General features: G+C 28.9%; 3 protein-coding genes across 3 annotated transcripts in view; 1 reads left to right on the forward strand and 2 right to left on the reverse strand.

The window, feature by feature from the left end:
- Nucleotides 1-994: 994 nt before the first annotated feature.
- Nucleotides 995-11,464, forward strand: AGBE (1,4-alpha-glucan-branching enzyme). The gene is made up of 14 exons (XM_014431427.3): nucleotides 995-1,285; nucleotides 2,442-2,611; nucleotides 2,680-2,795; nucleotides 2,970-3,098; nucleotides 3,214-3,358; nucleotides 3,443-3,533; nucleotides 4,138-4,347; nucleotides 5,900-5,971; nucleotides 6,975-7,143; nucleotides 8,414-8,623; nucleotides 9,140-9,311; nucleotides 9,404-9,588; nucleotides 10,861-11,109; nucleotides 11,307-11,464. The coding sequence occupies exons 1-14, from the start codon at nucleotides 1,173-1,175 to the stop codon at nucleotides 11,349-11,351; spliced, it is 2,076 nt and encodes a 691-aa protein (XP_014286913.1). The 5' UTR covers nucleotides 995-1,172; the 3' UTR covers nucleotides 11,352-11,464.
- A 1,488-nt stretch (nucleotides 11,465-12,952) lies between these two features.
- Nucleotides 12,953-15,860, reverse strand: LOC106687503 (tubulin-binding cofactor B). Its single transcript, XM_014431428.3, has 5 exons — nucleotides 15,603-15,860; nucleotides 15,388-15,531; nucleotides 14,145-14,238; nucleotides 13,622-13,813; nucleotides 12,953-13,236 (listed from the first exon to the last, which is right to left on the reverse strand). Exons 1-5 carry the CDS (start codon nucleotides 15,717-15,719, stop codon nucleotides 13,046-13,048), a joined length of 738 nt encoding a protein of 245 aa, XP_014286914.1. The 5' UTR covers nucleotides 15,720-15,860; the 3' UTR covers nucleotides 12,953-13,045.
- Nucleotides 15,861-21,188: 5,328 nt separating this feature from the next.
- LOC106687504 (protein dpy-30 homolog) overlaps nucleotides 21,189-27,073 on the reverse strand; it is a 6,183-nt gene continuing 298 nt past the window's right edge. The window contains exons 2-4 of the mRNA XM_014431429.3: nucleotides 26,965-27,035; nucleotides 25,402-25,547; nucleotides 21,189-21,338 (exon numbers count right to left, since the gene is read on the reverse strand). Of these exons, the coding sequence (XP_014286915.1) occupies nucleotides 21,215-21,338; nucleotides 25,402-25,547; nucleotides 26,965-27,035 (341 nt within the window). The 3' untranslated portion in view covers nucleotides 21,189-21,214. The remainder of the gene's footprint in view (nucleotides 21,339-25,401; nucleotides 25,548-26,964; nucleotides 27,036-27,073) is intronic.

Consider the following 27,073-nt stretch of genomic DNA (forward strand, 5'->3'; position numbering starts at 1 on the left):
TTGGCCCACCCACTCAAGGGATTATCAAGGCAAAGGGATAGACCATTCGATAAAAACGTGTTAGAAGAGGATATATCTTTAAGATCTGCACATCAAATATTTGATCTGATTATAATACTCTTCTTACCTATGTACTAAAAAAAAGTAAAATTAATAAAAGGAATAAAGATTTTAAAATAGCCTCAACATGCTAATGTTGAGGCTATTGTATATGATGCACAACCATTCATAGAAGAAATAAAGGAAAAAGTTCAATTTCACCTCGTCCCCAATTTAGGCAGTAGACGTACATTGATGTAGGATGGATAGCATTATGAAATAGCCAAACTTCTACAGCGAGAAATCATGAGGTGGTGGCTCTCTGAGCAATTGAGACCGCCTGCCATGCTAATGCTATCTTGACAGATCCCTATCCCATCAGAAACTCAGCAAATTTCACCTAAAAGAACAAAAGTAAATACACATATCTTTAGAAATACACATGGGCTGGCTGCAGACTGACAGAGCTATAGTCCGTAATACTTACTTATTTTGGTCAACTTGGTTTAGCAGATATGTTGCTTCCTTCCATACCTAAGTTTCTTATCTATAGATTTCCATTTTTATTTTCCAACTATGATAACTTGAAATGATAGAAATTAAAATTTCTTCTTCTTGAGTTGTGATTTTCACCATGACTTCTATTTAAATAGTTTATATGTATTCACTGTAACTATAAGCAGGTAAATAAACAACTTGAAGAAGGTTAAATATTGTTATATAAGTGATCTATAATCGATAATGGTTCGATATTTTTCAGGAAACTGTAAAGACCGAATTATGGGGATGACCTTGACTTATTAAATGCAAAAAGTATAATATCCATAAAATATGAATATATATTTTACTGAAGTGTAAAATTGAGCCAAATATGTATATAATAGCAAAGAAAAGCAATAATTAGTGGTAAATCAAATCACCGAAACCACGCAAATTATGAGTGATAGCCTTGACAGATGACCTCTTTGAACATCCAGTTATCACCACTATCGGTGATAAAGTTCTTATCTTTGAAGGTTGGAAATAAATGATAATAATTAATTTCTAAAACAAACTTCACCGTCTAACACTATGGAATCGTAATATTGCTGTTTAAAATTTTCAAAATTTATTTTCAATAATACAACTTCAAAATGGGCGGAAGACTTTCCAGTTTGGATCCAATGGAGGTACCTGTGCCAGAGTTACACTTGTTGCTTGATAGAGATCCTTATTTAAAGCCTCATGAGAGGGAATTTCGTCGAAGGCAAGAATTTATTAATTTAATTTTTGATTATTTATTAATAAATCTCTAATTCATGTATTATTTGTAGAAATTAATGATTATCCTAGTATTTGATGCTTCTGTGAAGTCATTTAGAGTGATATAAATACTAACTGTAAAAGCCAGCATACCTACTCTATAGATTAATGAAAGCTTAAAGTATATTTTATTAAATATATATAACATGTAGAATTAATTAAACAATGTTATATAATAATGTAGGTGTTAGCATATTTATTCTATTGAATCAAAAATTGTATTTAGATCATAAATAATTTTCCAATAATCAGCTAAACCATAATAAATGACATGATAAACCTCTGGCACCTAGTTGAAAATAATAAGCATTAGTTACAATGAAAAAATTAGTTTTCGGAAATATTACTTTCCATGCTACCTCATGAACTAAACAAACCATCAACCAATACTTTTCAGTTGAGGTCGACGTCTTAATTTGGATAAATAGGAATTGCTTTATGGTTTTAGAATAACCGGTAACAATGGTCCACCTTTTTTTCATTGTGTGTGAGCAAGTATACACCCACCTACCTTATTGGAGTGACACTTGTGAACTAGTATCAAAAAATGTTAATTATGGCATCTAGATAATAGTAATAATTACGATTATTCTAAATACTTACCAGATTAAATGAAAATCGAAGTTGTAATATTTACCTGATCAAAATTCATTAAAACCTAACTAACAAATTAGTGGTAATTGCCTAGCAACAACCACAACTAAAATCTAATAATTAGCTCGTAAATCCTGGCTAAGAAAATATTAGAGGCAAGAAAGACAATATTTATATGTGACCCCTTTAAGAATCGCGATTCCTAATTAATGATGTATAAGATAAAATATGAATGAATACAATTTACTCTCTGCTGTATTTATAGGACAATAGATTATTACTACTTTTGTTCAGTTTATGATCAAGATTTACCTTTTTGTTGATAAAAATGACAATGTTGGTTCAATTTAAAAACTTAATTTCTTTTTTCTAGTTTGGTATGATACAAAGGTTTTCTTCAGGATATTGGTGTGCAATGAATTTTTATTTTTATTTATAAATTAAATTAAGGTGCTGGGTTAATTTAATGTACTTTTATATATGGTTATATATTTTTTTCTCATCAGGTATGCGGTTATGTCAGATAGTTTGGAAAGAATTGAAAAGGAATTCGGAGGTTATGAAAGATTCTTAAGGGCTTACCGTGAATATGGTATTCATGTGAACCCTGATAATTCAGTGCAATGTGTAGAATGGGCTCCTGGTGCACAACAACTCTTCCTCACTGGGGATTTCAGTAAATATTAATGTTTTAAATGGTTGTGCATTTAAATGGCAAAGGTTACATTTATTGATTGATTTCAGATCAATGGAACAAGACCAGTCATCCATTTACTAAATGCGAATTCGGTTTATGGAAACTTAACTTACCTCCTGATGACAAAGGTCTCTGTAAAATCTCTCACTTGTCTGAAATCAAGGTTAGCCATTCTTAATGTATATTTATTAAGTAATGAATTTCATTTTTTAAATTTTTATTATTGATTAACTTGTAATAATTTTTTTATTCAAAGTTTATATTTTTTTCTCAAATTCAGCTAACTTAGTGTTTTAAGTTCAAATTTTATCTTAATTTATTACATTTTGAATTTCAGATTGTGGTTCGAACACAAAGTGGAGAACTAGTTCACAGGATATCTCCTTGGGCCACCTATGTCGTAAAGCCTCCTATTACAGAAGGATTGACTTATAAACACTTATTTTGGAACCCTCCTCAATCAGAGGTATTTAATGTTAAAAATTTATTTGTTTTAACTCATATCCTGATTTCTATAAAGGTATGTTCTTTGTTTCATTTTCTATTGCTTGTACTATAATTTTATTTTTTATTTTTATTAGAGGTATACTCTTAAAGTTAAGAGACCCGAAAAACCTCAAAATATGAAAATATATGAAGCACATGTAGGAATAGCCACTAGTGAATATAAAGTTGGAACGTATCTGGAATTTGCTCAAAACATTGTCCCTCGTATCGTTAAACTTGGTATTTAGTTAATCTTATTGTACTCTTTTGAATAATTTGACTTTTATTTTATTTTTTTTCCTGTACATTATTTATTTTAATTAGGTTACAATGCCGTACAAATCATGGCTATAATGGAACATGCTTACTATGGTAGTTTTGGATATCAAGTTACCAGTTTTTTTGCTGCTTCTAGGTAGTTTATTAATTTTATTTATTTACATTTTGTTTGTGATTATATTTGATAAATAGTTTAGTTAATCAATAACAATAATCAACCAATTTGTAACTATGTTTCTATGTAATAGTGGTTGAAACATTTATATTTAGCATTTTCAATTAGGGATACTGAATGACTTTTTCAGATACTTATGAATGATATAAATTTTCATTTTTCTTTTTCTTCTCCCAGTCTTGAATTTAGTCTTTTTAGCTTCAGAAAAATGGTGTTTTGAATCTAATAAAATAATCCTAAAGTTCTAAGTATTCATTTTAGACAGTAGTTTGTCTTTTATATTTTTCTTTTTTCTACAATAAATACATCTTAAAGTCTTAAATGAAAATGGATTGAAGACAGATTTGTACCTCCTGTTGCTTTAGCTTTTTAATTTTTTTATTTATGTCTTAACTTCAAGATACTTAAAATATTATAATTTAAGACACTTTCTTCTTCTTAGATTTTAATGCTACTGTGGATAATTGTTTTATAATGATAAATGCTTCATGAGTAATCACAATACCTTGTAAAGATATTGCATTAAATTATTCCATATTCAAAAATGATTTTTTAAATGTTTCAGTCGTTATGGGACACCTGAAGAATTGAAAAAAATGATAGATGTTTGCCATGAAGCTGGTCTATATGTTTTATTAGACATTGTGCATTCACACGCTTCCAAAAATGTACTAGATGGATTGAATTTATTCGATGGAACTGAAGCTTGCTATTTTCATTCAGGTCCTAGGGGTACTCATACATTGTGGGATAGCCGATTATTCGATTATTCACAGTAAGTTGGTATATTTCTTTATATCTTAAAATTAATATTTTTATGAGTAATGAGATTGCTGAACATAGTAGCTCAAATCCTGCATTTGGGTTAATTCAATTTTTTAAATAATAATTAATAATTTTTAAATTTGGATTATTCATACCTGTTTCACAAATATAATCAGAACATTAACGAGTGGAGCTGATTAACTGAAAAACATCTGAAATTTATGTGGAAAAACAAAAGAACCAATAACTACAAAAAAACTAACTTGACAGGTTGATATCAAAATTGAATCATTTAGTAATAATTAAGATTGTACAAATGAAATCTATTTAACTCTTTACCAAGTTCATTTATAATTTAAGTTTGTATTGTCTACTCAAATTAATATTTACAAATCAACCTGGTACCCTCAATCTAAGACTGGATCTCTGTTTATGGTTTAGCATCTATGTTAATATAAATCAATGATACGTGTTCTTCATTGAAGCATTATATCTACTCACGAGACTGAAGCTCGTTGATTCATCTAAATCCTTATAGCCACTAAAAATCGAAACTATCTTCTTGGACATTTGTTTAAAAATTTAATCTCTGTGCCTCAGAGACATGTTAGTTAAAAAATCACCAAAACAACATAGCAGCAATTAAAATAAAACAAAAAAATCACTCATTATGTTTGAAATTAAACAGAACAGTCATTTTTTTGTTTTGTTTTTTAATTAATGTTTTAATAAAATTTCATATATTATTGTTTTTCGAAAATTAACTTTAATATTAATGAGATGTAATGACATCCGTTGTAGTGATGAATATTTCTCTACTCCTGATTTTAAAAGTTTTAGCTAGATATTTTTATAGGATATAGCCACCATTATAAAGACTGATCAGTCATATCAACTCATTTTAAGGATCCATTGAACAAGGATAGGTTTAAGCGACAGCGTTCCAGGAACTCATAAGAAGGCCTATTTTTCAAAGAATGTTTCTTTTATTTTAAACCAATGTTTTGAAGGGTGGGGGGATTAATTTCCATTCAGTGGACTTTTATTTATTATTATTATTAATACAGTTTTAGTATTTCTCTATGTCGACATGTCTAAAAACCAAACTTTCAATATGTCAGTCTCGGCAAAGTTCATTAACAATTAAGAAACAGCAACTATCCACGAAGTAATTAGTGTGCTATTGCAGAAATGGTTTAAAATCTAAACAAGTTGTAATATTCCTGTATTCAAATTTCTTGAGATCTATTTCTTGTAAATCAAGGCATTCTTCAGAAGAAGAAATTTCTCGAGTTATGTTGGCAGTATTTCATTGAAGAAAATTCCTACTTCACATTTACATGATTGGTTTTAACAACGATGATAAAATATGTCTGGTCCCTTGGAGGTCATTATAAAAAATATTCAGTGTATTCTTATTGTGTGCATTGATGAATAATGAATACAGTTTAATTATATATAGTTTATATGCAGATAATTGTAATAGATAATACAGAAACACTTTAATTTTGAATATTAAAATTGTTATTTTTTGTGGAGTAATATGTTTCTTATGATTCTAGGCCTGAGGTAATGCGATTTTTACTTTCCAACTTATTCTGGTATTATGAAGAATATGGCTTTGATGGATATAGGTTAGTAGTATATTTTTGTTATCTCATTTAATTATTGTACTTGCTATTTTGCTAAGTTCAGTATTTATTTAGTTATTGTTTAAACACAAATTTATAATATAAAAATAAAATTAAAATTTTAACGTAAACTGTACATGAGGTAATTTTTAAAAGAAGAACTATAAATCAAAAACAAAATATTTAAGAGGGGCTTTTTTTTTTTTTGTTGGTAATTGGGCTGAAAGATAAGTGTGAAACTTTGTATAATGTTGACAATATCTGTTCATCAACAGTCATATATTGAAAATTTTTCCTGCAAATTGATAAGCTTGCGTTCAGGTTAAAATTATCCAGCATTAAAACATTAATTTGCTCCACAAGAACCAAAAATCGTTTTAGCAATGTGAGTAGAATAGAGAGCAAAACAGGAGTAATAAACATTAATATTTGTAATTGAATGGAATATGGTCCGGGTGCGGTAAAAAAAAACTCAAATAGTAGATAATTATACTATTTTATTGAGCCAATGTTTCGCCCCACATTGCAGGGCTTTGTCAGGGCTAAAAAAGATACAAACACTATAGTTACAAAAAGGAAAAAAGAAAAACATAAGTGTAAAATAACAGGGGTATAAAATGAAAAGTAAGATAAAGAAGTTATAAAGATAAAGAAGAATAAGAAGTAATAAAGATAAAGAAGTAATTTTCTTATTATATCTTACTTTTTATTTTATACCCCTGTTATTTTACACTTATGTTTTTTCTTTTTTAGCCCTGACGAAGCCCTGCAATGTGGGGTGAAACGTTGGCTCAATAAAATAGTATAATTATCTACTATTTGAGTGTTTTTTACCGCACCTGGACCATATTCCATTCATCTATACACACGGTCAATCAATAATCTTCAATATTTGTAATGTATGATTCCTTTAAAAAATCAAGAGAAGCTACTATTTATAATCATGTGAATAAATATGTGAGATATTATGTATACTTCTTCTATAAATTTTATCTTTTCATCTTAGATTTGATGGTGTTACATCTATGTTATATCATAGCCATGGTATGCAAGGATTTTCTGGTGATTACAATGAATATTTCGGCCTCGGAGTTGACACTGATGCTTTGGTTTATTTAATGATGGCTAACAGTTTATTACATAAGTTTCATCCCAATGTTATAACAATAGCCGAGGTAAAATAATCGTCAGTTTGAATGAAAATATAATGCATGTTTTATATTGCTAATCCTGTGAAAGAACTGAATTATTTATTCCTTTACAAAAATCATATAAAAACAAATCTATAGTATGCTTATTTATATTAATATTATAATTTTATAGAAATTCTTATTATTTTTAACTTCTATATCTATAGAAATGAAGCAAAAGTGCACTCTTTATATTTATTTGTTTGTTTTTTTTAATGAAATTTGGAATCACTTTTTATACTAGATCGGTTTTATAAGATATAAACAGCAAGAATATTTTTTAGTTAAAAATTAACTAAAAAAAATTATTTAAAGAGAGTTGTGAATTTTATCTTGTTCCTCAATCCCAATAGGTTTCCTTGGATCTCTATTAATATTGTCGTAATTTTTATTTTTTTTATATTCAATCAAGAGTTTCTTGTCATAACAGTGATAATACCTAAAATGAGAGTTTAAACTATTTATTGTTGATTGTGTATTGATTATTAAGATTCTAAGGAAATTTAAACATTCAACAGTTATCAGATTATCCATGACCCTATGCCAAGAAACAGGTTAGCTCTTTGACTGCAGATGATGACACATGTGTCGTTAAGAGAGGCCACTTTTCTAGGTCATGTTCGGAGTAGTGAGAAGAGCTCTAGAAACTCCATTTCACCTTGGATTGTTCCAAACCGTGAATTGTATTGTCCTAGCTTCAACCGGCTACGATCATTCTGGGATCTGTCACCTTTAAGGATTTTTACACTCCTTCAAATTTTTTTCTATTATCAAATTTATTTTTTTAAGTATATAAATGTATTTACATGAACATTTTGTACATGTTCAAATGTTTTTTTAATTTAATTTTTTTTTTTACATTTTGGGATATTGCCCCATACTCATGTACTATTGTATCCTCATATTTGTCAATTTTATCGATTTCCATTGTGAAATTTTGTCATTTATATACTTGTAGTTTAAAAATGTTTTATAACTACATTATCTAAATTTACAATTACAAAATTTAAAATAGAGTGAAGGACATTAATTTAAATAATGTGGTTATAAAAATTGTTTATACTGTACGTATACAAATGACAAAATTTCACAATGGAAATTGATAAAATTGACAAATATGAGGGTACAATAGTACATAAATATGGGGTGATATACCAAAATACTATACAAGTAAAAAATATAGATTAGTAATATATTCTAGTTGGAAGTTTTCTTCACCTCAGCATTTTAAAAAAAAGTACTGTTCTTTTCTTAGGATGTTTCTGGTATGCCAGCATTATGTAGGCCTGTATCTGAAGGTGGCGTTGGTTTTGATTATCGCCTTGGCATGGCAATCCCAGACAAATGGATTGAATTATTGAAAACTCAATCTGATGAGAATTGGAATGTTGGAAATATTGTACATACTCTAACGAACCGAAGATGGATGGAGAAAACCATAGCATACGCAGAATCTCATGATCAGGTAATAATAATTTTATTTTTTCTAGGACAATATTTTTTTTATTATTATTCCCTTTAGAATAATAATAAAAAAATATGTTAGGTGTTCTTTATAAGCCTCAGAGTAATGAAAGGACAAAATAATTAATTCATAAAAAAAAAAAAAAATTGACAAATTAAAATAAAGTAACTTTTAAGTCTTTAAACAAAAAAAAAAAATAATAAATAAACTTATTATATTGAATGATGGCAAATATCATAGAAAAAAAGACCCTTAAGGGTGTAATACTATTTTTTTTCTAATTTTCAATTTGGCATATCAGGACTGCATCTGAGGTAATTTTTTAAATACATCAAGAATCCATTTAAAATATTAGGGTTTACTATCTTTTTGTCCCAGAGCACAGATTTCTTTTTGTGGATGACAATTTAAGCAGAAAAATGGTGTTTATTGTGACATAACAAAACTATTTTTATAATCTGAGGTTATACATTTGTTTATTATGTTTAAGGCATGTACTAATTTTTTTTTTTTTAGGCTTTGGTTGGTGACAAAACCATTGCATTTTGGTTGATGGATAAGGAAATGTATACTGGGATGTCTCTCTTATATGGATCTAATGACATCATTGAACGAGGGATTGCTCTTCATAAGATGATACGGTTAATATCGCATTCACTTGGTGGGGAAGGATACCTTAATTTCATTGGTATTAAAACTAAATCACTTACAACTTAATGAGTTTTTTTTTCTTAAAAATGGAAATCAACTTCGTGATGTTTATTGTTATTATTTTTCCAGGCAATGAGTTTGGACATCCAGAATGGTTAGATTTTCCTCGGGAAGGTAATAAAGAGTCTTACCATTACTGTAGGCGACAATGGAACCTAGTCGATGACGATACATTAAGATATAAACAATTGAATGACTTTGATATAATAATGAATCACACTGAAGAAAAATACAAGTGGCTTCAGTCTCCGCCGGTAAGCACATGTTAGTCTATTAGTGTTATTTAGAAAATTCTAAAGAAAATAGAATTCTTTTCAACATTTAATTTTAATTAACAGTTTTAAAATAGGCTACCTAATTCATTGTAGTGATCAATTTTTTGAAATCAAAACTGTAATTTGATGTTACATTTCGTGCTTTCTAACTGTCTTGTTCGCTACAATTGTCATCTTTTTAAATTGAAATTGTTATTTATTTCTTTTTTTCAACTTTATCTCTAAAATATCTATGGATTTCTCTGAAAATTGTTAATACGTTTGGTTTATCATTTGAAACTTTTAAAAAAATTTAATTTTAATGTTTTTCATCTTATATTTTCTTTTATACCCACTCCTTTTTAATATTTCCATTTAATTTTTACAGGTTATTAGTTGTTTTCTTTTAAAGAAAAAAAATATCCAAATGTCATAAAACAACTTCTACCATAAAAATTCTCTGAATTAAAATTTTTTTTAAAAATTGAATTTGATTCTGAGAAGTTATGACTTAGAAAACAGAAAACTATTGAATTATCACTTCTTTTTTTTACAAATTATGTTATTCTAAAATGGAGGGTTGTCTTTTAATTTTAATTAATTTTTTTAATAATTTAATTTTTTTTTTTTTTTTTTACGAAGTCTTGTATAAATCTTTCTTTAAGAAGATAGTCCGGGTGGCGGTGAATAAAGGTATCAAAATAGTAAAAGAAAACTATTCATTGTTTAACCAACGTTTTTCCCCACTTTGCAGGACTGTCAGATTGAAACAGAAATGTCAACTGAATGTTGTCAGATTGACATCTGACAGCCCTGCAAAGTGGGGAAAAACATTGGTTAACAATAAATAGTTTTCTTTTTACTATTTTGATACCTTTATTGGCCACCATCCGGGCTATCTTCCTACCATCTACTTCATATAGGCTACTTTCTTCTTCCAATAATCCATATCTCTTTGTTATGTGCATTTAATGGTTCATAGTTTCTTCTCCATCATCAGGATCAAATTATCAATAATTTTAACTTTTGATCGTGTAAAAAAATATTTTTATTTTTTATAAATAATAGCATTATTTATTTATAAAAGAATATATACATATACATCAAATGTAATGTAAATGAGCCTTTAGCCATTTCTTGGATCCTCATATGTTTAAATACAATATATTTAAGCTATATTCTTAATCTCTACCATTTTAGCCAATTTAATATTCATATTTGTCTTAATTATCTTTCCAGTATTATATGCATATATTTTATTAATTTTTTTAGGCCTATGTTAGTTGGAAACATGAAGGAGATAAACTGATAGTTTATGAGAGAGCCGGTCTTGTTTTTGCGTTTAACTTTCACCCGACTCAGAGCTTTCCTGGATACCGAATTGGAGTAGATGTGGCAGGAACTTATGTAATAGCCATATGTTCTGATGATAAGCAATTTGGAGGTTTTGATAGAATAGACAAAAGTGTTAAATATGAAACCCAGAATTATTCACATGCAAACAGGAAATATTCTTTTGAGGTAAGCGATTTTCTAAACGAAATATTTTAAATATCTCTACATTTGAATGTGTTTGATCTTGATTTGAATGAGTCAGGTTGATCTCTGATTTAGAAAATTACAATTAAAACGGTTAGAGAAATTTAACACGTCTTAAGTTTTTATACTTATGTACTGTTAATAAAATAATTTGTTGATTTATTTTTATTCTTTTTCAGATTTACATACCTTCCAGAGTCGTCCTTGTTTTCAGCAAAGTTTAGTTTAGTGGTTTTTAATTAGTTTTTATACTATAATTTAATAATGTGTTTGTACATTAATGATTGTTTTCAAATGAAGAGTATATTTTTTGTTATTAAAACAAAATATTTATAAATTTAGGATCTTTTAAACCACCTTTCATTCTCCATACTTTATTAACATTTTTTCTCTAAGCCTGTTCAATTCTATTGTCCTACAGACACTGGAAGGTTATCTTAAGTTTTTTGCTCCTCATTAATACATGATAGTTTGTTAAAGTAAATTTTCCCATTTATTGGTTTTTGACTCTCTATAACATTTGAAGTTAAACTTTTTGATAATTGGAAGCAATAAAAATAGAATCACAAAAATTATCTGTTAAAAACTGGAAAAAAAGTTCTTCTTAAAATTAAATGAATATATAAAATTAAAATGGACTAAGAGTAATATCTCTCTCTCTCTATATATACTATTATTTCAAGCTAAAGACTTAGTTTGAACGTATAATCCAAATAACTACATTTGATTCCGGAAACTTCTTTTATATTAGCTGGTTTATTGAGGAAGACAGCCTATAAAGCATCATGCTATGAACCCTAGGAAACCAGAATCGTGTTTATTACACTGTGTATGAACATGAAGGTATAAGCCAAATTTATCGCGGGCAAAAGAGCCCAGTACAGCTAGTTAAGGATGAATTTAGTTCTAAACTAAAAATTAAATAATGTTACATGACTAGTACATGGACCAGGTCCTACATTTGACTACAGTTTTCAGGATATTTAATAAACTGTATTTCACTACAATTGTTAAAATGAAATATAACATACTCGACCAAAAGGTTAGTGAAGTTTTTTATGTTCACGTGGTCTGAAAAGTGCTGTAATTGGCTCCACTGGACCTTGTTCTAACAGCCCTTATAATACTGACTAAATTCATTTTTTTCCAAAGAAGGCACGTATTTGAATGGATTTTCAACATATTCCTACTGTTTTTTTTTAATGAAAGAACTTTAGCATTGGACAGAGGGTGAAACCACCTCATGAAAACCAGGTCTCAACTCATATTCTGAAAAAAAAAAAAAATGGACAAGAAAACAATACCTCAAAATTAGACCTTATTACTGCACCTTCCATCTAAAACTGACTCATATACCAAAATTGTGACAAAAATCCACCATGAATATTATTATTATTACTATATATTACTAAATATGTACCAGAGTAGCTCAATGAATTAGAATCTCTGTTACTACCTCCCTGGCCAGGGTCCGAATCCGGCAAGGAAAGATTAATTATTTATTCTGTTAAATCAGCTCTGAGTCAAACCTGTGGGTTTGAGGGCCCTCCTGGGAGACATTCAGACTATATAAAGAGGGGGAAACCTGGTGGTTGAGCATGATCTTGTACCAATCACCTCCTTGCACAACTATTGTTTTTATATGTTTTACTAAATATGTATATAGTTAAAATTTACAAGTGAGAAGTTTCATCTTAATAAGTTAGATGTTATTGTCACAGTAAAACAGAAAAGGAAACAGCACATTTTTAGGATTTTTAAACTTGCTTTATTGAAATTAAAGCTACAAACGTGAGTTAAATTATATTAATAAAAATATTCACTATATACATTGAACAAAACTTAACTTAAAATACTCATATTAAAGATAACTTAAAAAACATAAAAGCAATTATTTTTTTTTGTTTTTAATTCATCTTCACAATTCATCATCAAGGTTTAATTCTTCTTCTGGAAAATCGCCGGCAGTCACATGGAGAAGTTTCACAAAACCTCCATATTTTGGGGGACATTCAAAATATCTTTTACCATCAACAGAACCATCATTCTTTCCCATTGGTTCATCATACTGTACTCCAACCCAGGTACCGGGTTTAAAGTGAGTGGTCCCTATAAAAAAAACATATTTTTTAATAACAATTCGGTTAACTCTTTATTAAATTACATATTAAATAGTATAAATATATACTAACAATAATTATAGCCTTTTTAGATTAAACTATAAAGGGAAATAAAAACAAGACTTTTACTATCATACATATACAATACTTTTAAAATCACTATTATCAGACTTAAAGTCACACAGTTATGGAAGCTCACATATAGTTTAATATTAGTGAAATAACAAAATTTTTTGAGTTGTGCCTATTTCAAATTGGGTGTGTGATTTGTGTTTTTGATAGGAAAGTTGGTGGGCAGTTTGAAAATTTCATGGTTATCAATTATTTCTACTATTTAAAAAAAAAAATAATTATGTCTATTAATTTGAACTCACCAATAAACCTTATGGCTGCTCGACGAGTGGGCTGGCCAGGAACAGACACTTCACACCTAGCTCCCACAGATAGAGTTTCAAGCTTCTTAGCTTCAGCTTCTTCTTCTTCCTTTTTCTGCAATTCCCTCCTTTCTTGTTCATCTTTACTAAATTTTCCTAGCTTGTTCCTTTTAAGGTAAGCTAACACTGAATCTAAATAAAATAGAAAAAAATAAACCTGAATAAATAACAACATACATACTTGAGAATTTTGTTATAAATGTAGCAAGAAAAAAAATCCTCAATATTTCATTTGTTCAGAAACACAGTTATTAAATTTTATCAAAATTAGCTGAGCCGTTGTGTTAAATGCTTAGAGATAAGGATCAAGAATTAAATTATTGATATCTAAGAGTAAAAAGAAATGTGTACAAAATTATAGCAGTAATAAACTAAAAATACGAACAAATATCGCTGCTTTGCTTGAATGGTAGCTGATATTCATAATAAATAATTTGTTCATGATTAAATTATAATCACTTACCTTCTCTTTTGGCATATTCTTCTTCAGAAAGTTTATATTTTTCAACAGACTCGTCTTCCTCAAGTTGTTTTCTTAAGGAAAAAGAATCTTCAACCTAAAATAAAAAAAAACATAAAAATTGATACTAACCAAAAAAAATCAGTGTCCATCTAAGGCTTTATCTATAACACACAATTACTGGTTTAATTGGATCGCAGCTGTCGACTTCTTCAAACGATCATTCATGAAATAAGCATAAACAAACCCCCAATGGATCCTTTTAAGTTGAGGTGGAGCATGAATTTGAACATATATGAATCACTTTATGGTGTCAGTATATAACTGGCAAAAACGGTTTGGCGTTTCCTCATTGCGTGTACAAGAGAACACATGCCCACCGACCATGTTGGAGTAGTTAATGAGAACTAGTCCCAGGAAATTGAACTAAGAATATTAAGAGGATTAATGAACAACCAGAAAAACAAGAATTACGGATTGACATTTAACAACAAAACAAAATAGTGAGGAAAAAGCATTAAAAAGAAGTATGATAAACAAAAGTGATAAATATAGATATAAGTTCCATCTTAATTATTTACAACACATACAAATGTTCGGGGTATTCGCACATACATAGAGCCTTAAACACTCTATTTATTAGCATAATAAAATAAGTCATCCTGGTAATAGCTACCACAAAAAGAATAACTATACTCTAGTATTTGTATATTTTCTAAAATGGATATTAAAGGTACGTGATGATTCAATGAATCATCACTATGTAAACTTTAATAATAGATTATAGATATTAGAAGAATTTGGTCGTGTACAGCATAAATGGGAGGGCTTCAAGAGAAAGAATAAGAAGAAAAATTTTAACAGAAGCTGTTGGCACAAATAAAAACATAGATGACAATAGCAGAGTCACAACCCTTATCAGGGGGGTGTGGCCTTTCTAATAGTGTTTAAGCTACTTTAGTTAAATCTAAAATTGCATTGCTTATAATTTGTGAGTAGCATATACTAATGCTTGTGATAAGTGATTCTTGTGAACTAGCACTTATTTCTACTAGTTCTCTGCCAGGACCACATCCGCTTCCCAACCAAATTCTTTTATTAGATCTACAGTCAACAACATTAACACCATCATAAAAAATAGATGTCATGTAGATTATTAAATACTGATAGAAGTATAAATTGTTTTCATCATAACTTGACATAAAACTGGTAAAAACAAAAGAAGTAGTTGTTGAAAAGAACTCACATGAAGTCTCATTCCATCATCAATATGATATGAACCAATCAAAGCATTGTTGTCATCCAAAGCACAAACCAACTTGTCATCTTTAGTGAAAACTTTTAATTTCATCGTATTCGAAGAACCTCCAGTTACTAATTCCAACTTCTCCTATAAGGGAATAATGATAAAATAAACTTGTTATTGCAAGGAACATAGTCTTGGCCTCTGATTATTGATACCTTTAACTCTAAAACTGTAATATCTTTCTTAAATCTCTTCTCTATGGCTACATTTTGACAAGAAGCAGAAACCAAAACATTAACATAATCTGACGTTTTTATAATAATATCAGCCATCCTTCCTAATTATTGACAATGTTCTTGTAATTGCAATACTTGAAGTAACAGCTTTATCTCTATTCCAAAGAGCTAATAGATCTCGATGGTAGCCAAAATAATCACGAAACTTAAAATGTCTAATAAACTGTTCTGATTTTGCAATTTGCAATTTTCACTCAAAGCACCATATGTTTAACGTTATAATTTATGCAGATAATATGAACTTCTTAGCAACAATGTTTATTCAATGCGTTTTACAAGATATTATCGACATGGTATACTACTGAACAATTGCTAATAAACTCGGAAAACTTGCGATTTTTCATTTTTATATTGATTCCTAAATTATAATTATTTTTCAGGAAGACGCAGTCCCAGAATAAATCTGATTTTATTTGTTATAAAATCCCTATATTGTGCGAGGAAAGTAGACTCCCCAGAAGCCGTTAATTTACGTCACTGTTCCTCTACTTCTTCTCAACTTGTTAGTAAACTTTCCAGCTTATTGTCTTTCCCGTTTTTGTCAGTAGTATTTTTTCGTAGGCTCTTAATTTGATTGAATGCAAAATTTATTATATTGAAATAAAAAAAAGCGAAGGCAGCTTCGTCACTAAGATCGTTTTTATTTGGAAAACATGGAAAGTGATCTCATTATTTAAATAATGCTTAAAATAACGGAGGCGTCAGAAAAAATTGAGATCCCCACTCTTTTACAACACTTGCTCAACTCACACACAAAAACTGTGCAACTAGATTTGGAGGAATTATAGAGGTGTAAAAAAGCTTAAAGATCGCGAAAAATACATTTGGGCTGGAAGAAACTTTGATTTAAAATAGTAATTGAGCTATTTATTAATTAAGGCCTAATTATCATGATAGACATTCTCATTTAATCATGACATTTACATTCTCATGCAATGTAAAAGTCAATTATTTTCGGGAAAATGTTTATTTTTGGAATAACACACAGGCATAGATTCCTTAATGTCTGTCCATCTTTCAAAAAAATTAATAACATATTGCTGCTTTGCTTGAATGATGGGACAACTAACAAAAAAATAATTTACCTTGTATTTGATGTATTTTATAGATTTTACTGTAGACTGGTTACTTCTTTGACAAATCTACTAGTTTTGGGACAGTCTCTAAAGGGACTAAATAAAAAGAAACCCCTGTCTACAGTAATATCTTTGGAACACATACATTTCAAATTAAAACTAAAACTTTCTTTGCCATATGTGTCAGATAAGAAATCTAAAGCTGCTATCTTCACAAAGCCAATCTGCATATTTTGTAATCTTTATTGTCTGATGGTCTTCATAATATATATATATCATATATCTGCTTGGCTTCAATAGTGGCACATCTGACAAAAAAAGGTTTAGTGTTCACAATATTAATGAAGATAAGGAAATCAGTCTTGACCTCACTGTCTCAAGAAAGCGAGTAGATTGCCACATTAATATTTATATAGGTAGAAGTATTCTATGAAGAAGAGTACCAAGTAGTATATTTCCAAAGACTGTATCTATTAGCTTACTTTTATTTAGAAAACATGAACTCAAAAATAATTGTATCAACAGGGAATAAATCTGTATTAAGATACAATATTTCTGAGTGATTAAAAATCAATAAAGCATGAATATTTTTATTTTCAATAATTAATCATATAAAAGCTGAAAATATTTAGTAAAAATATATAAAATTTGCTGTTTTAATTTTTAGCATTACATTTATTTTTAATATTTCATTTTTCATAAAGCTTCAGTCTTTTTTACACTTCTTGTTTATTGTTATGTATGCACCTATATAATTTTTAAAACCTGAAATAAAACTATAATTATTCCTGAAATAAAACTAAAAACAAAAATTTGGACTTCATTATAGGCAGCTTTTGACATTTTTTAGTTTAAATTTGACCAAATACATGTACATTCATATTCAAGCCACTGATATTCTGTTATTTAATACAAGATTAATATTTTTTTAAATATATACATTTAAAAATGTGTTAATTTTTAGTTTAAATTATACGAAATACATGTATGTACATTTATACTTCAGCCCCTTGATACTCTTTAATTAACAAAAGATTTTATTATTTTTAATTGACAAAGAAAAACATTCAGTCACAAAATAAATAAAATATGTGAGCTTGGATGAGTAAAAAAGACATTCTTACACGAAGTCAAAGCCTGTTCCATAAAATAAAATACAACAGTTTACCTCAAGTCAAACTTAATATTTTCAATTTAAAAAAATGTAGATTTACTTCAGTAAAAAAGTTGAATTCAACACACCTCTCTTTGAATACAACACACACTCAAAGAGAGGTGAAATTATTTTATCATAGTTAAACTAGAACAATAACATATACATATAAAATAACAATATTTTACTATCTCACAATTTATAAAGTTAATAAGAGCATAAAGGAATGTAGAATTAGTTATGAATAGAAAATACTAATTAAGAACACGCTTAAATAAATACGACTGAAAAAATATTCAACCATGTTAGTTTACATCAATAAAACAAAAAAAAATACGATGAAATGGCAATTCGGAATGTTAAAATAATAGTTCGACTAACTCCCAAAAGATGGCAGCACCAATCAAGCCAGAATAAAATAATAGTTTCAGTAGCCACCGCAAGAGGCCAGCACCATCCAAGCAGCCGTTCCCGCCGTCTAAATATAGCTCAAAAATATTTATTGTAATAGTTCAACTAACTGATAAAAGATAGCAGCACCAATCAAGGAACAATGAAATAGTAGTTTTGGTAACCACCGCAAGAGGCCAGCACCATCCAAGCAGCCGTTCCCGCCGTCTAAATATAGCTCAAAAATATTTATTGTAATAGTTCAACTAACTGATAAAAGATGGCAGCACCAATCAAGGAACAATGAAATAGTAGTTTTGGTAACCACCGAAAGAGGCCAGCACCATCCAAACAGCCCTTTCTGAAGTGACACGAAAATTTTTGTTTTGTATTAGGATATTAGGAAGTCACAGGAGCTAAATTTATCGAACTCACACTATCGAGCCAGATGAAACTGTTGAGCTCCTGTGACTTCCTAATATCCTAATACCAAACAAAAATTTTCGTGTCACTTCAGAAAGGGCTGTTTGGATGGTGCTGGCCTCTTGCGGTGGTTACCAAAACTACTATTTCATTGTTCCTTGATTGGTGCTGCTATCTTTTATCAGTTAGTTGAACTATTACAATAAATATTTTTGAGCTATATTTAGACGGCGGGAACGGCTGCTTGGATGGTGCTGGCCTCTTACGGTGGCTACTGAAACTATTATTTTATTCTGGCTTGATTGGTGCTGCCATCTTTTGGGAGTTAGTCGAACTATTATTTTAACATTCCGAATTGCCATTTCATCGTATTTTTTTTTGTTTTATTGATGTAAACTAACATGGTTGAATATTTTTTCAGTCGTATTTATTTAAGCGTGTTCTTAATTACTATTTTCTAATTCTTACTTTGTTTTCACTCACCTATATACGAAATATACAGTAAGAAGTATTGGAAGTTTTGAACATATTTTTAAAGTTCCTTGAGTCCAAGTATTGTCATATATCAAATTTTGCAAAACTGTGTGTGTGTGTATAGTTATGCTCAGAAATGAAAAGTCATATGAAATTATGACATCAGAAAAGATGATCAAGAACAGTAATGCCATAAAGATATTTCCCTACAACTTTTAGAAATCCTATTGCTTTTTTAACTCATTTTAAGAAAAGTATACACTCACCTAAGTGTTTTCTTCCAAGATGTTATTAGATTAGATGTGTTAGAACAGGAGATAGGATATGAAGAACAGTATCTTTTCCAAACATTTTATCTATTTTTATTAGCTAACTTTATTTATTTAACATTAACAAAAAATGAAATAATTGCATGAATAGTGAATAAATCTGTAATTAGATATAATACGTCTCAGTGATTAAAAATCAATACAGTATGAATATTTTTAATTTCAATAACTAGTTACTAGAAGCTGGAAATATTTAGTAAAAATGTATAAAATTTGCTGTTTTTAAAATTTTCTTTTTGCCTTAGACTTGTTAATTTAGAATTTTTTTTTATTATTTTATTTTTCATAAAGCTTCACTCCTTTTATACTTAAAAGCTTATGCACTTGTAGTTATATATGCACCTATACAATTTTTACAAAACCTAAATAATTATTCCTGAAATAAAACTAGAAACAAAAATTTGGATTTCATAAAAGGAAGCTTTTGACATTTTTTAGTTTAAATTTTACCAAATACACATGTACATTCGTATTTGAGTCACTGATATTTTGTTATTTAAAACAAGATATATATATTTTTAAATTGAATAAAGTAAAATATCCAAACACAAAGCAAATAAACTATGTGAGCTTGGATGAGTAAAAAAGATATTCATGTATTAAGTCAAAACATGTTCCATAAAATAAAATACACTGGATTTCGTTTATAACGATCTCAGATATATGGCTTTTAGTGACCCATGATTTTCAGAGCCTTATCAATACAATTATAAATATTATAATTAATAATTAAATTATAAAATATTTCGTTTACTTTATAGGAAGAAGGGTTTCATTTCCATCCAGTAAATAGCTAACTATCTAGAATTGTTTCTTTGGTGTAAATCTTTAGAATTGCCACCCATGATTAGTGAAGTAACTGATAGGAAGCAAAATGATGATGAATTGTGAACAGAATGTGTGATCTCATAAGGATCTTATGAAAGAAGTTAATTCTGATATTGATAAATAGAAGAAATCCAACTGGACATTCCATCACTAACTTATGCATTGATGCACACAGCTAAGCTATTAAAGAAGTTCTTAATGTATGGCAATGGCCTATGCACTCAAGCAATTAAGACCGGCTTAGTTGAAATAAAAAAAAAAATCTTACACAAGTTTAATAAAAAAAAAGTTGTATTGATGAGTTGATAGTTGGTATTGGATTTATACGATGAGAAGAGAGTTTAACTACCTTCTCCTCATCATAAAAATTGTATCGGTGTTTTTATTTCCTTTTGATTGATTTGTAAAAATTCATATTTCACAATTACATGACAAGAGTAGCGACTGGTTATAATGACTGAATTTGGCTAGTTATTTGGAGGTCGTTATAAATGATATCCAGAATAAAATTCGCTTGATACAAAACTTAATATTTCCAGTTTGAAAAAATCTAGGTTTATTTCAGGATATTTAAAATAACACTTATTAGAACTAGTAGCTGTACAGCTTTTTACAAATAGCATTTGAAAGTTAAAATTTAGTAACATTCTTCCAGCTCTTTGTTTTAAAAATTATCTACATTATATTCCCTATGCAATTTACACAATAATACAATCAATTATACAGTTGTCTATATATACACATTAGAAAAAAATATGCATACATATACATTCAAATATTAATAATAGGCACAATGTTGGTATCTTATATCATAAAAAACAAAATATATATATAAAAAAGAAAACAACAAAAGAAATATTATTGTGTGCTCATTTTTGGTCTTTTAGAAGAAGGAGATGAAGAAGAAGCAGCGGATGAAGAATCGTATTGACCTTTATTCTTCAGCAAGTATGCTGCGAGATAGCTGATTGGATCAGGAGGCCTAAAACAAAAAAAAAAAAATTAAATAACAGTAGTAAGAAAAAAAAATCAACTGAAAACAAACAAGAAAAGAGATAAAAATATATTGATAACGGACTATCGACTTGGAATATTTTAATAGTTACATAATGACAATAAGATTATATAATTAAAAGTACATAAGATTATATCCATTCAGCCTTTGATTTGATTCAATAAGTCTTTTAATGATTGATTTTTTTTTGTTTACCTTGGCTTTATCAAATATGTTTTAGTATTAAGTTAAAAAAAAAAGTAAAAGTAACATGAGGAAAGAAGAGAAAAGCGAAGTGGGTAGAGAAAGTTTCTAGTATTCAAAGAACACAATTAAAATTCTGGGTTATATATTAAATTAGATAAAAGGGCTTTGTGAAGGTTTGAAATAAACTTTCAGGGTTTGCCTAATTCTAAAAGAAACATTAAAAAAAAAAATAAGTCTCACCAGAATTTAAAGAGGTAAAGAATTGGAATCCCAGTTAAAGTCCATGCTCACACCCAAAACCTTGTGACATTTAGGGGCTGTTTTAAATTTATTCAGAAATCACTGTATAAAAACTTTATGGAGGGAAGGGGAAACTAAAGATTTCTAAGGAAAGTAATTTCGGCTACTCAGTGCTGCAATATAAACAGAAAAAAAGAGTCTATTTTTCCCAACATTTTTAAAGATTTATAAAAAGAAAACTCTTAACTACAAGTTTTCATAAAACGTTCCTTTTTTAGATTCGAGGATAAAAGAAGAAAATTTATTTAAGCGAGGTCACACTAAAATGTCTGAAAAATTAAAAAAGAATTTTCCAATTTTAATAGTGGTAAAAAGAATGAACCTGATCTATTGGGTAGTAAAATAAGTTCATAGCGTGTTTAATATTTCAATTTAATCCTCTCTGTATTTATAAAATCATGTTTACTTGGTCAAAATGTTTATATATTCTAAAAAAGGATTAGTTAAGGTAATGTTATGAATCAGTTTCAACCGAGATTCCTTATCTTAAGTGGTATTTTGCTTGCTCAAAATGAAAGAGAAAAAAATTCATTTTTGTCATTTAATGATTTTTCATTTCCTAAAAGGAAAATCCGCTGCACAGACGGTAAACAAAATTTGCAGTGTGTATGGCAATGATGCTTGAGGAGAAAATACCGCTCATAAGCGGTTTGCTTGGTTCAGAACTGGAAATTTTGAATTGGAAGATGCAAAGTGCTCGGGTCGTCCTTCAACTGTTGATGATGACTAAATTCAAGCATTAGTCATAGACAACCCTCACTCTACGACATGGAATATCGCAGAAACGCTTAATATATCTCATGCAAGTGTCTCAAATCATTTGATGGCTGTGGGATATGTGTAAAAAGTGGGTCCTGTACATTAATATCGTGGGGAAAAAGTCCTGATGAAAACGAAGTGACCCGCCATTAGAGACTCCAAAAGCACGAATAGATCCAAAAAAGGTTATGCTGTGCTATTTGGGGGATTGGAAGAAAGGTATCCTTTATTTTGAGCTTCTCCCGTCCAATCAGACCATTAATTCTGCAGTAAACTGTGCTCAGTTAGAACAATTAAGGGCAGGAACACTTAGCAAAAATCTGAGAAGTTCTGGGAGGACGGAATTAAAAAATTACCTGAAAGATGGCAACATGTAATAGATCAAAATGGGTCATATATAATTGATTTACAAAATATTTACAAAACTCTGAAGTTTTTATTGAAATCACCAGTAAAAAAATGCTACGAACTTATTTTATAACCCGATACATGTGAATGGTATGGTATGCTGTACCATATAACAAGTAGACATAATGCTTTATCTCATTTAGTACCAGTGTTGCAAAAAAAGTAATTGAAACTTCATAAGGTGATAGTTAATAATTGTAACTATTTGACCTCAAATAGTAAATGTTGTTGCGGACTACAATTATATTACAGTGATACATAAAATATTCGCAATCATCAATTACAATCGTAATTCCAATAAATTTCAGATATAGATCCCTGTTTCTTACATATGATGAGTAAATGACCAAGTACATCCGATTACATCCGACATTTATGGGAAAAACAAAATAACCAATCAGTAAAAAAAAATTAACTATATAACATGATATTTATTTATTCCTCTTCGCTACAGTTAACATCAGAAACTGATGGTGCACAAACATAATTAAATTTAATATTAATACTAATAAGTAATAATCCGTTTTTTATTTTAAGTTATCAGTTCTATAGAATACGAAAATCAACTTTCGAAGGAGATTATCTGGGCTATGGTCAAGAAGAAATAGAAAATTCAGAAGAAGAAATAGTTCTAAACTATTTATTTATTGCTGATGTTTTGAACCCACAATGTATGCCTTTATCTGGGCTAAAAAAAAATGTTTTACTCTCCTAGGAGCATAAAGATAAATATAAAAAATATTAAATAACATTTTGTCTATGTCTTTATCCTCCTTATTATTTTTTAAGTTTTAAATTGTTTGTACACCTCCTGCTTTATATCTGATCTGTATCACTCTTTTACTCTTATATTTACTCTAACTTCTTTGTATCTTTTTATTCTTAGCCCTGATGAAGACATTGTAAGTCAAAACATAGGTAATAAATAAAAAGTTATGAACTATTGACCACAGCCCTGACCATTTCCTTCAAACTTACACGGCCAATCAATTATATATATCATATATTATTATAATTTTCTTTTTTTATGTAAAGAACATCAATTATCCGTCCTTCTGATGCTAGTATTTCCTAGTTTCCTTTCTATTCCAAGTAATTAGTACTCAGTACTTCCTCTTATATTCTACAAAACATGCATTTTAAATTCTTATTTAAATTCCAATCACATACTACCAGATCCTATCCATCTGAAATCTACCCTCCCCTCACCGAACTGCAGTGTTTGACAAATCCTTTTTAACACGAACTACCATTCACTGGAACTCCAATCCCTCTACCATACACCATACAGCAACCCTTCTGTTTAACAACCTTTTGCTTCTCCAAACTGAACCAATAATATAATAGTATAGATAATATAAATATTGAACATTAGCATTTATTATTTGTAAATATTTACCTATCTTTTTGTTTTGTTTTTTATGTATTCAGTTATTTTTTTTCTTCAGTACCAAAAATTATTGATATGCAATTATAATATAATTTGTAATTAGGTGCTGCCACACTATTTTTGTCCAATATATAGTTATAATTGGTCCAAAGGGTCCAAGTCCCAGAATAATACACTATTTTTCATTTCAAAGTAGAAGCGACTATGATTTCTTGATCCTTCTCTTTTAATAATTGTTTTCTAAAATTATCCTAATAAAGTTGGTGTATTGAAGCTGCTTCCACAGGTATGAAATTATAATATTAATATAATAATAATAAAATATAAAAATTCTGAAGCTCTTAACAGCCACACCACTACAACTAACAAAATACAATAGGAGATTCAAAGCTACTAAGGCAAACAAACACAACAGGTTGGCACAGGCAAGTTAAAGCTGCAAAGTGAAATAGTTACGCACCTACTTCTATTTATGTACATTGATTTCTAATTTTTATAATTGAATAGTAATATGTAGTTGTCGTTATAAATGAAACTACTATTTACCCAATACAAGGTAATGACAGTATAGTTCTTAAGTTTTTCAAGATTTGTAGATTGCTACTTTGCTTGAATTGCGACACGTTTCATAAAAAAAAATTTATTTTATTTTGAATTTAATGTATTCCAATGATAATACTTTAGATTGGGGTAATATTTTCTATTGGGATCATACTACATACTGCCCTGGAGCTAGTAAGGTTGTCAAAAATTAACTCCAGGCAAGGGTACAATCAAGGGAGAAGGTCGAATACAAAATAAAAATAAACTTATTTTTTTATGACAAAGTGCCACTATTCAAGCAAAGCAGTAAAATAAAAAAGTATGGAGCTCTGTAAGAGTAATTCACCAGCTCTAAAAGAATTTTAAATAGCTCACATAATAAAATATGTTTCCTTTCTTTTTTTTTAACAGTTAACAATTAAAAAGTAGAAATATGAGTATTACCTCTCTTTTGCAAGCTTAGCTAATCCCTCAAGTAAAATAGGAACAACAGTTTGGTCGAGATATTGTCGAGTCGGGAGGGACTGTAGATCCACTTTTGACTTCTTTAATGGATTTTCTGCTGCTTCCTTCTCTGCATTAACTACTTTCTGAAATCAAATATCAATTGCATAGAAGAAATAGTTTTAAAAATTGAAAATTTAATCGATTCACTTATTGATTGATTCATTCAATATTTAACTCCCATGACACATTAAAAAAAAAAAAAAAATAGTGTGGCGTTAAAAATTTAATTAATCTTCCTACTTTTAAAATAGTATGAACAAATAAACAAGAAAGATAATTACTTTTGAGAGCTTGTTTACAACAGTTGAATGAAGTTCTATGAGCTGTTGGAATGTATTTTTACAGAGATTTTATGATATTGAGGTTAACAGTTAATAAATGTGTTTATTTTATTTAGTTTATTTGCATTGCATCAATTTGTGCTATTTGTACCATTTTACTATTAATAATTTAAAAATGTGTCATAAGTATCTTGTATTTATAAATCACTAATATGTAAACTGATGGTCATAAAAAATGAATACCATTCCTGACAGTAAATTATCACTCGCATCTCTAAGCTGGTGAAATTCCCTGATTTCTCCAGGTTCAAAAAAAATTCCCTTACTTTTTCAGATCTGGTAGACACACTGACATAGCTTAGTGCAAAACGAGTTTGCTCTAGGTCTGCTACAATCATTTAGATGAGCTATAGCAGACATTTTTAAAACTGCTGGAAAATGAAAATTTACTGACATAAAATGTAATTTAGCAGCCAACTTTCTAGTAATAGAAAATGTAAATATTTAGGCAAATATCTGTGTTACTGGTAAATATAACCGAGGTAAAAGAATTTTAATGATTGATATGAGTGAATTATGTTATACTTGTACTAAGCCCTACAAAAGGTAATAAATGTTGAATTTATATCACTGCTAAGACTTAAATTGGCTTGGTCATGACTAACTAACAGGCTGTTGAGTCAAAGAATTGGAAAAGGATTTGAGGGAGGAAGATATGTTGGCAGCAAATATCGATGATAATCGTATCCAACAATTAGGTTCATTAAGCCCAGTTATAATTAATAATGCACATTACAACTTGGAGCAACATTGCCAAAGAATAAACTTTTACAACTAAAATCAAACAATTTCATATAATACAGTATTTACTCAATGAATACTGGTTTTGTTATACCACAACATGTGTTCATCCTCGTTTCTAAAAACCTTCAGTTACAGTTTTAAGATTCATTTACTTGAAGTTGGAGATGAGATATTGGTTGATGATGAAGGTTATCATGTGTAGTATTAATTAATTTCCACGTTAATGTTATTAAAATTTACAGGGCCTTTATAGGCATGTGATGTATAATGTTATTGATTTTATAACAGGATATATGATTTAAAATCATGGTTATAACACCTACTGTCAATTCAAGTAAATTATCATCAATACAAATTATAACATAACAATTAATGAATGCTGCTATTAACAAAATATAAAATTTTGATAACTTACAAGACTTGTTTCACTAATCCCATTCTGTCCAGCCACTCCAATTGTAGACTGTGAGTCTCCTGCTTCTTCACCTAGGTTAAATAAAATCATAATTTCTCATTATAAGCTA

The sequence above is a fragment of the Halyomorpha halys genome, unplaced genomic scaffold, assembly GCF_000696795.3.
Source record: "Halyomorpha halys isolate HHAL.00 unplaced genomic scaffold, Hhal_1.1 Scaffold972.1, whole genome shotgun sequence".
Lineage (NCBI taxonomy): Eukaryota > Metazoa > Arthropoda > Insecta > Hemiptera > Pentatomidae > Halyomorpha > Halyomorpha halys.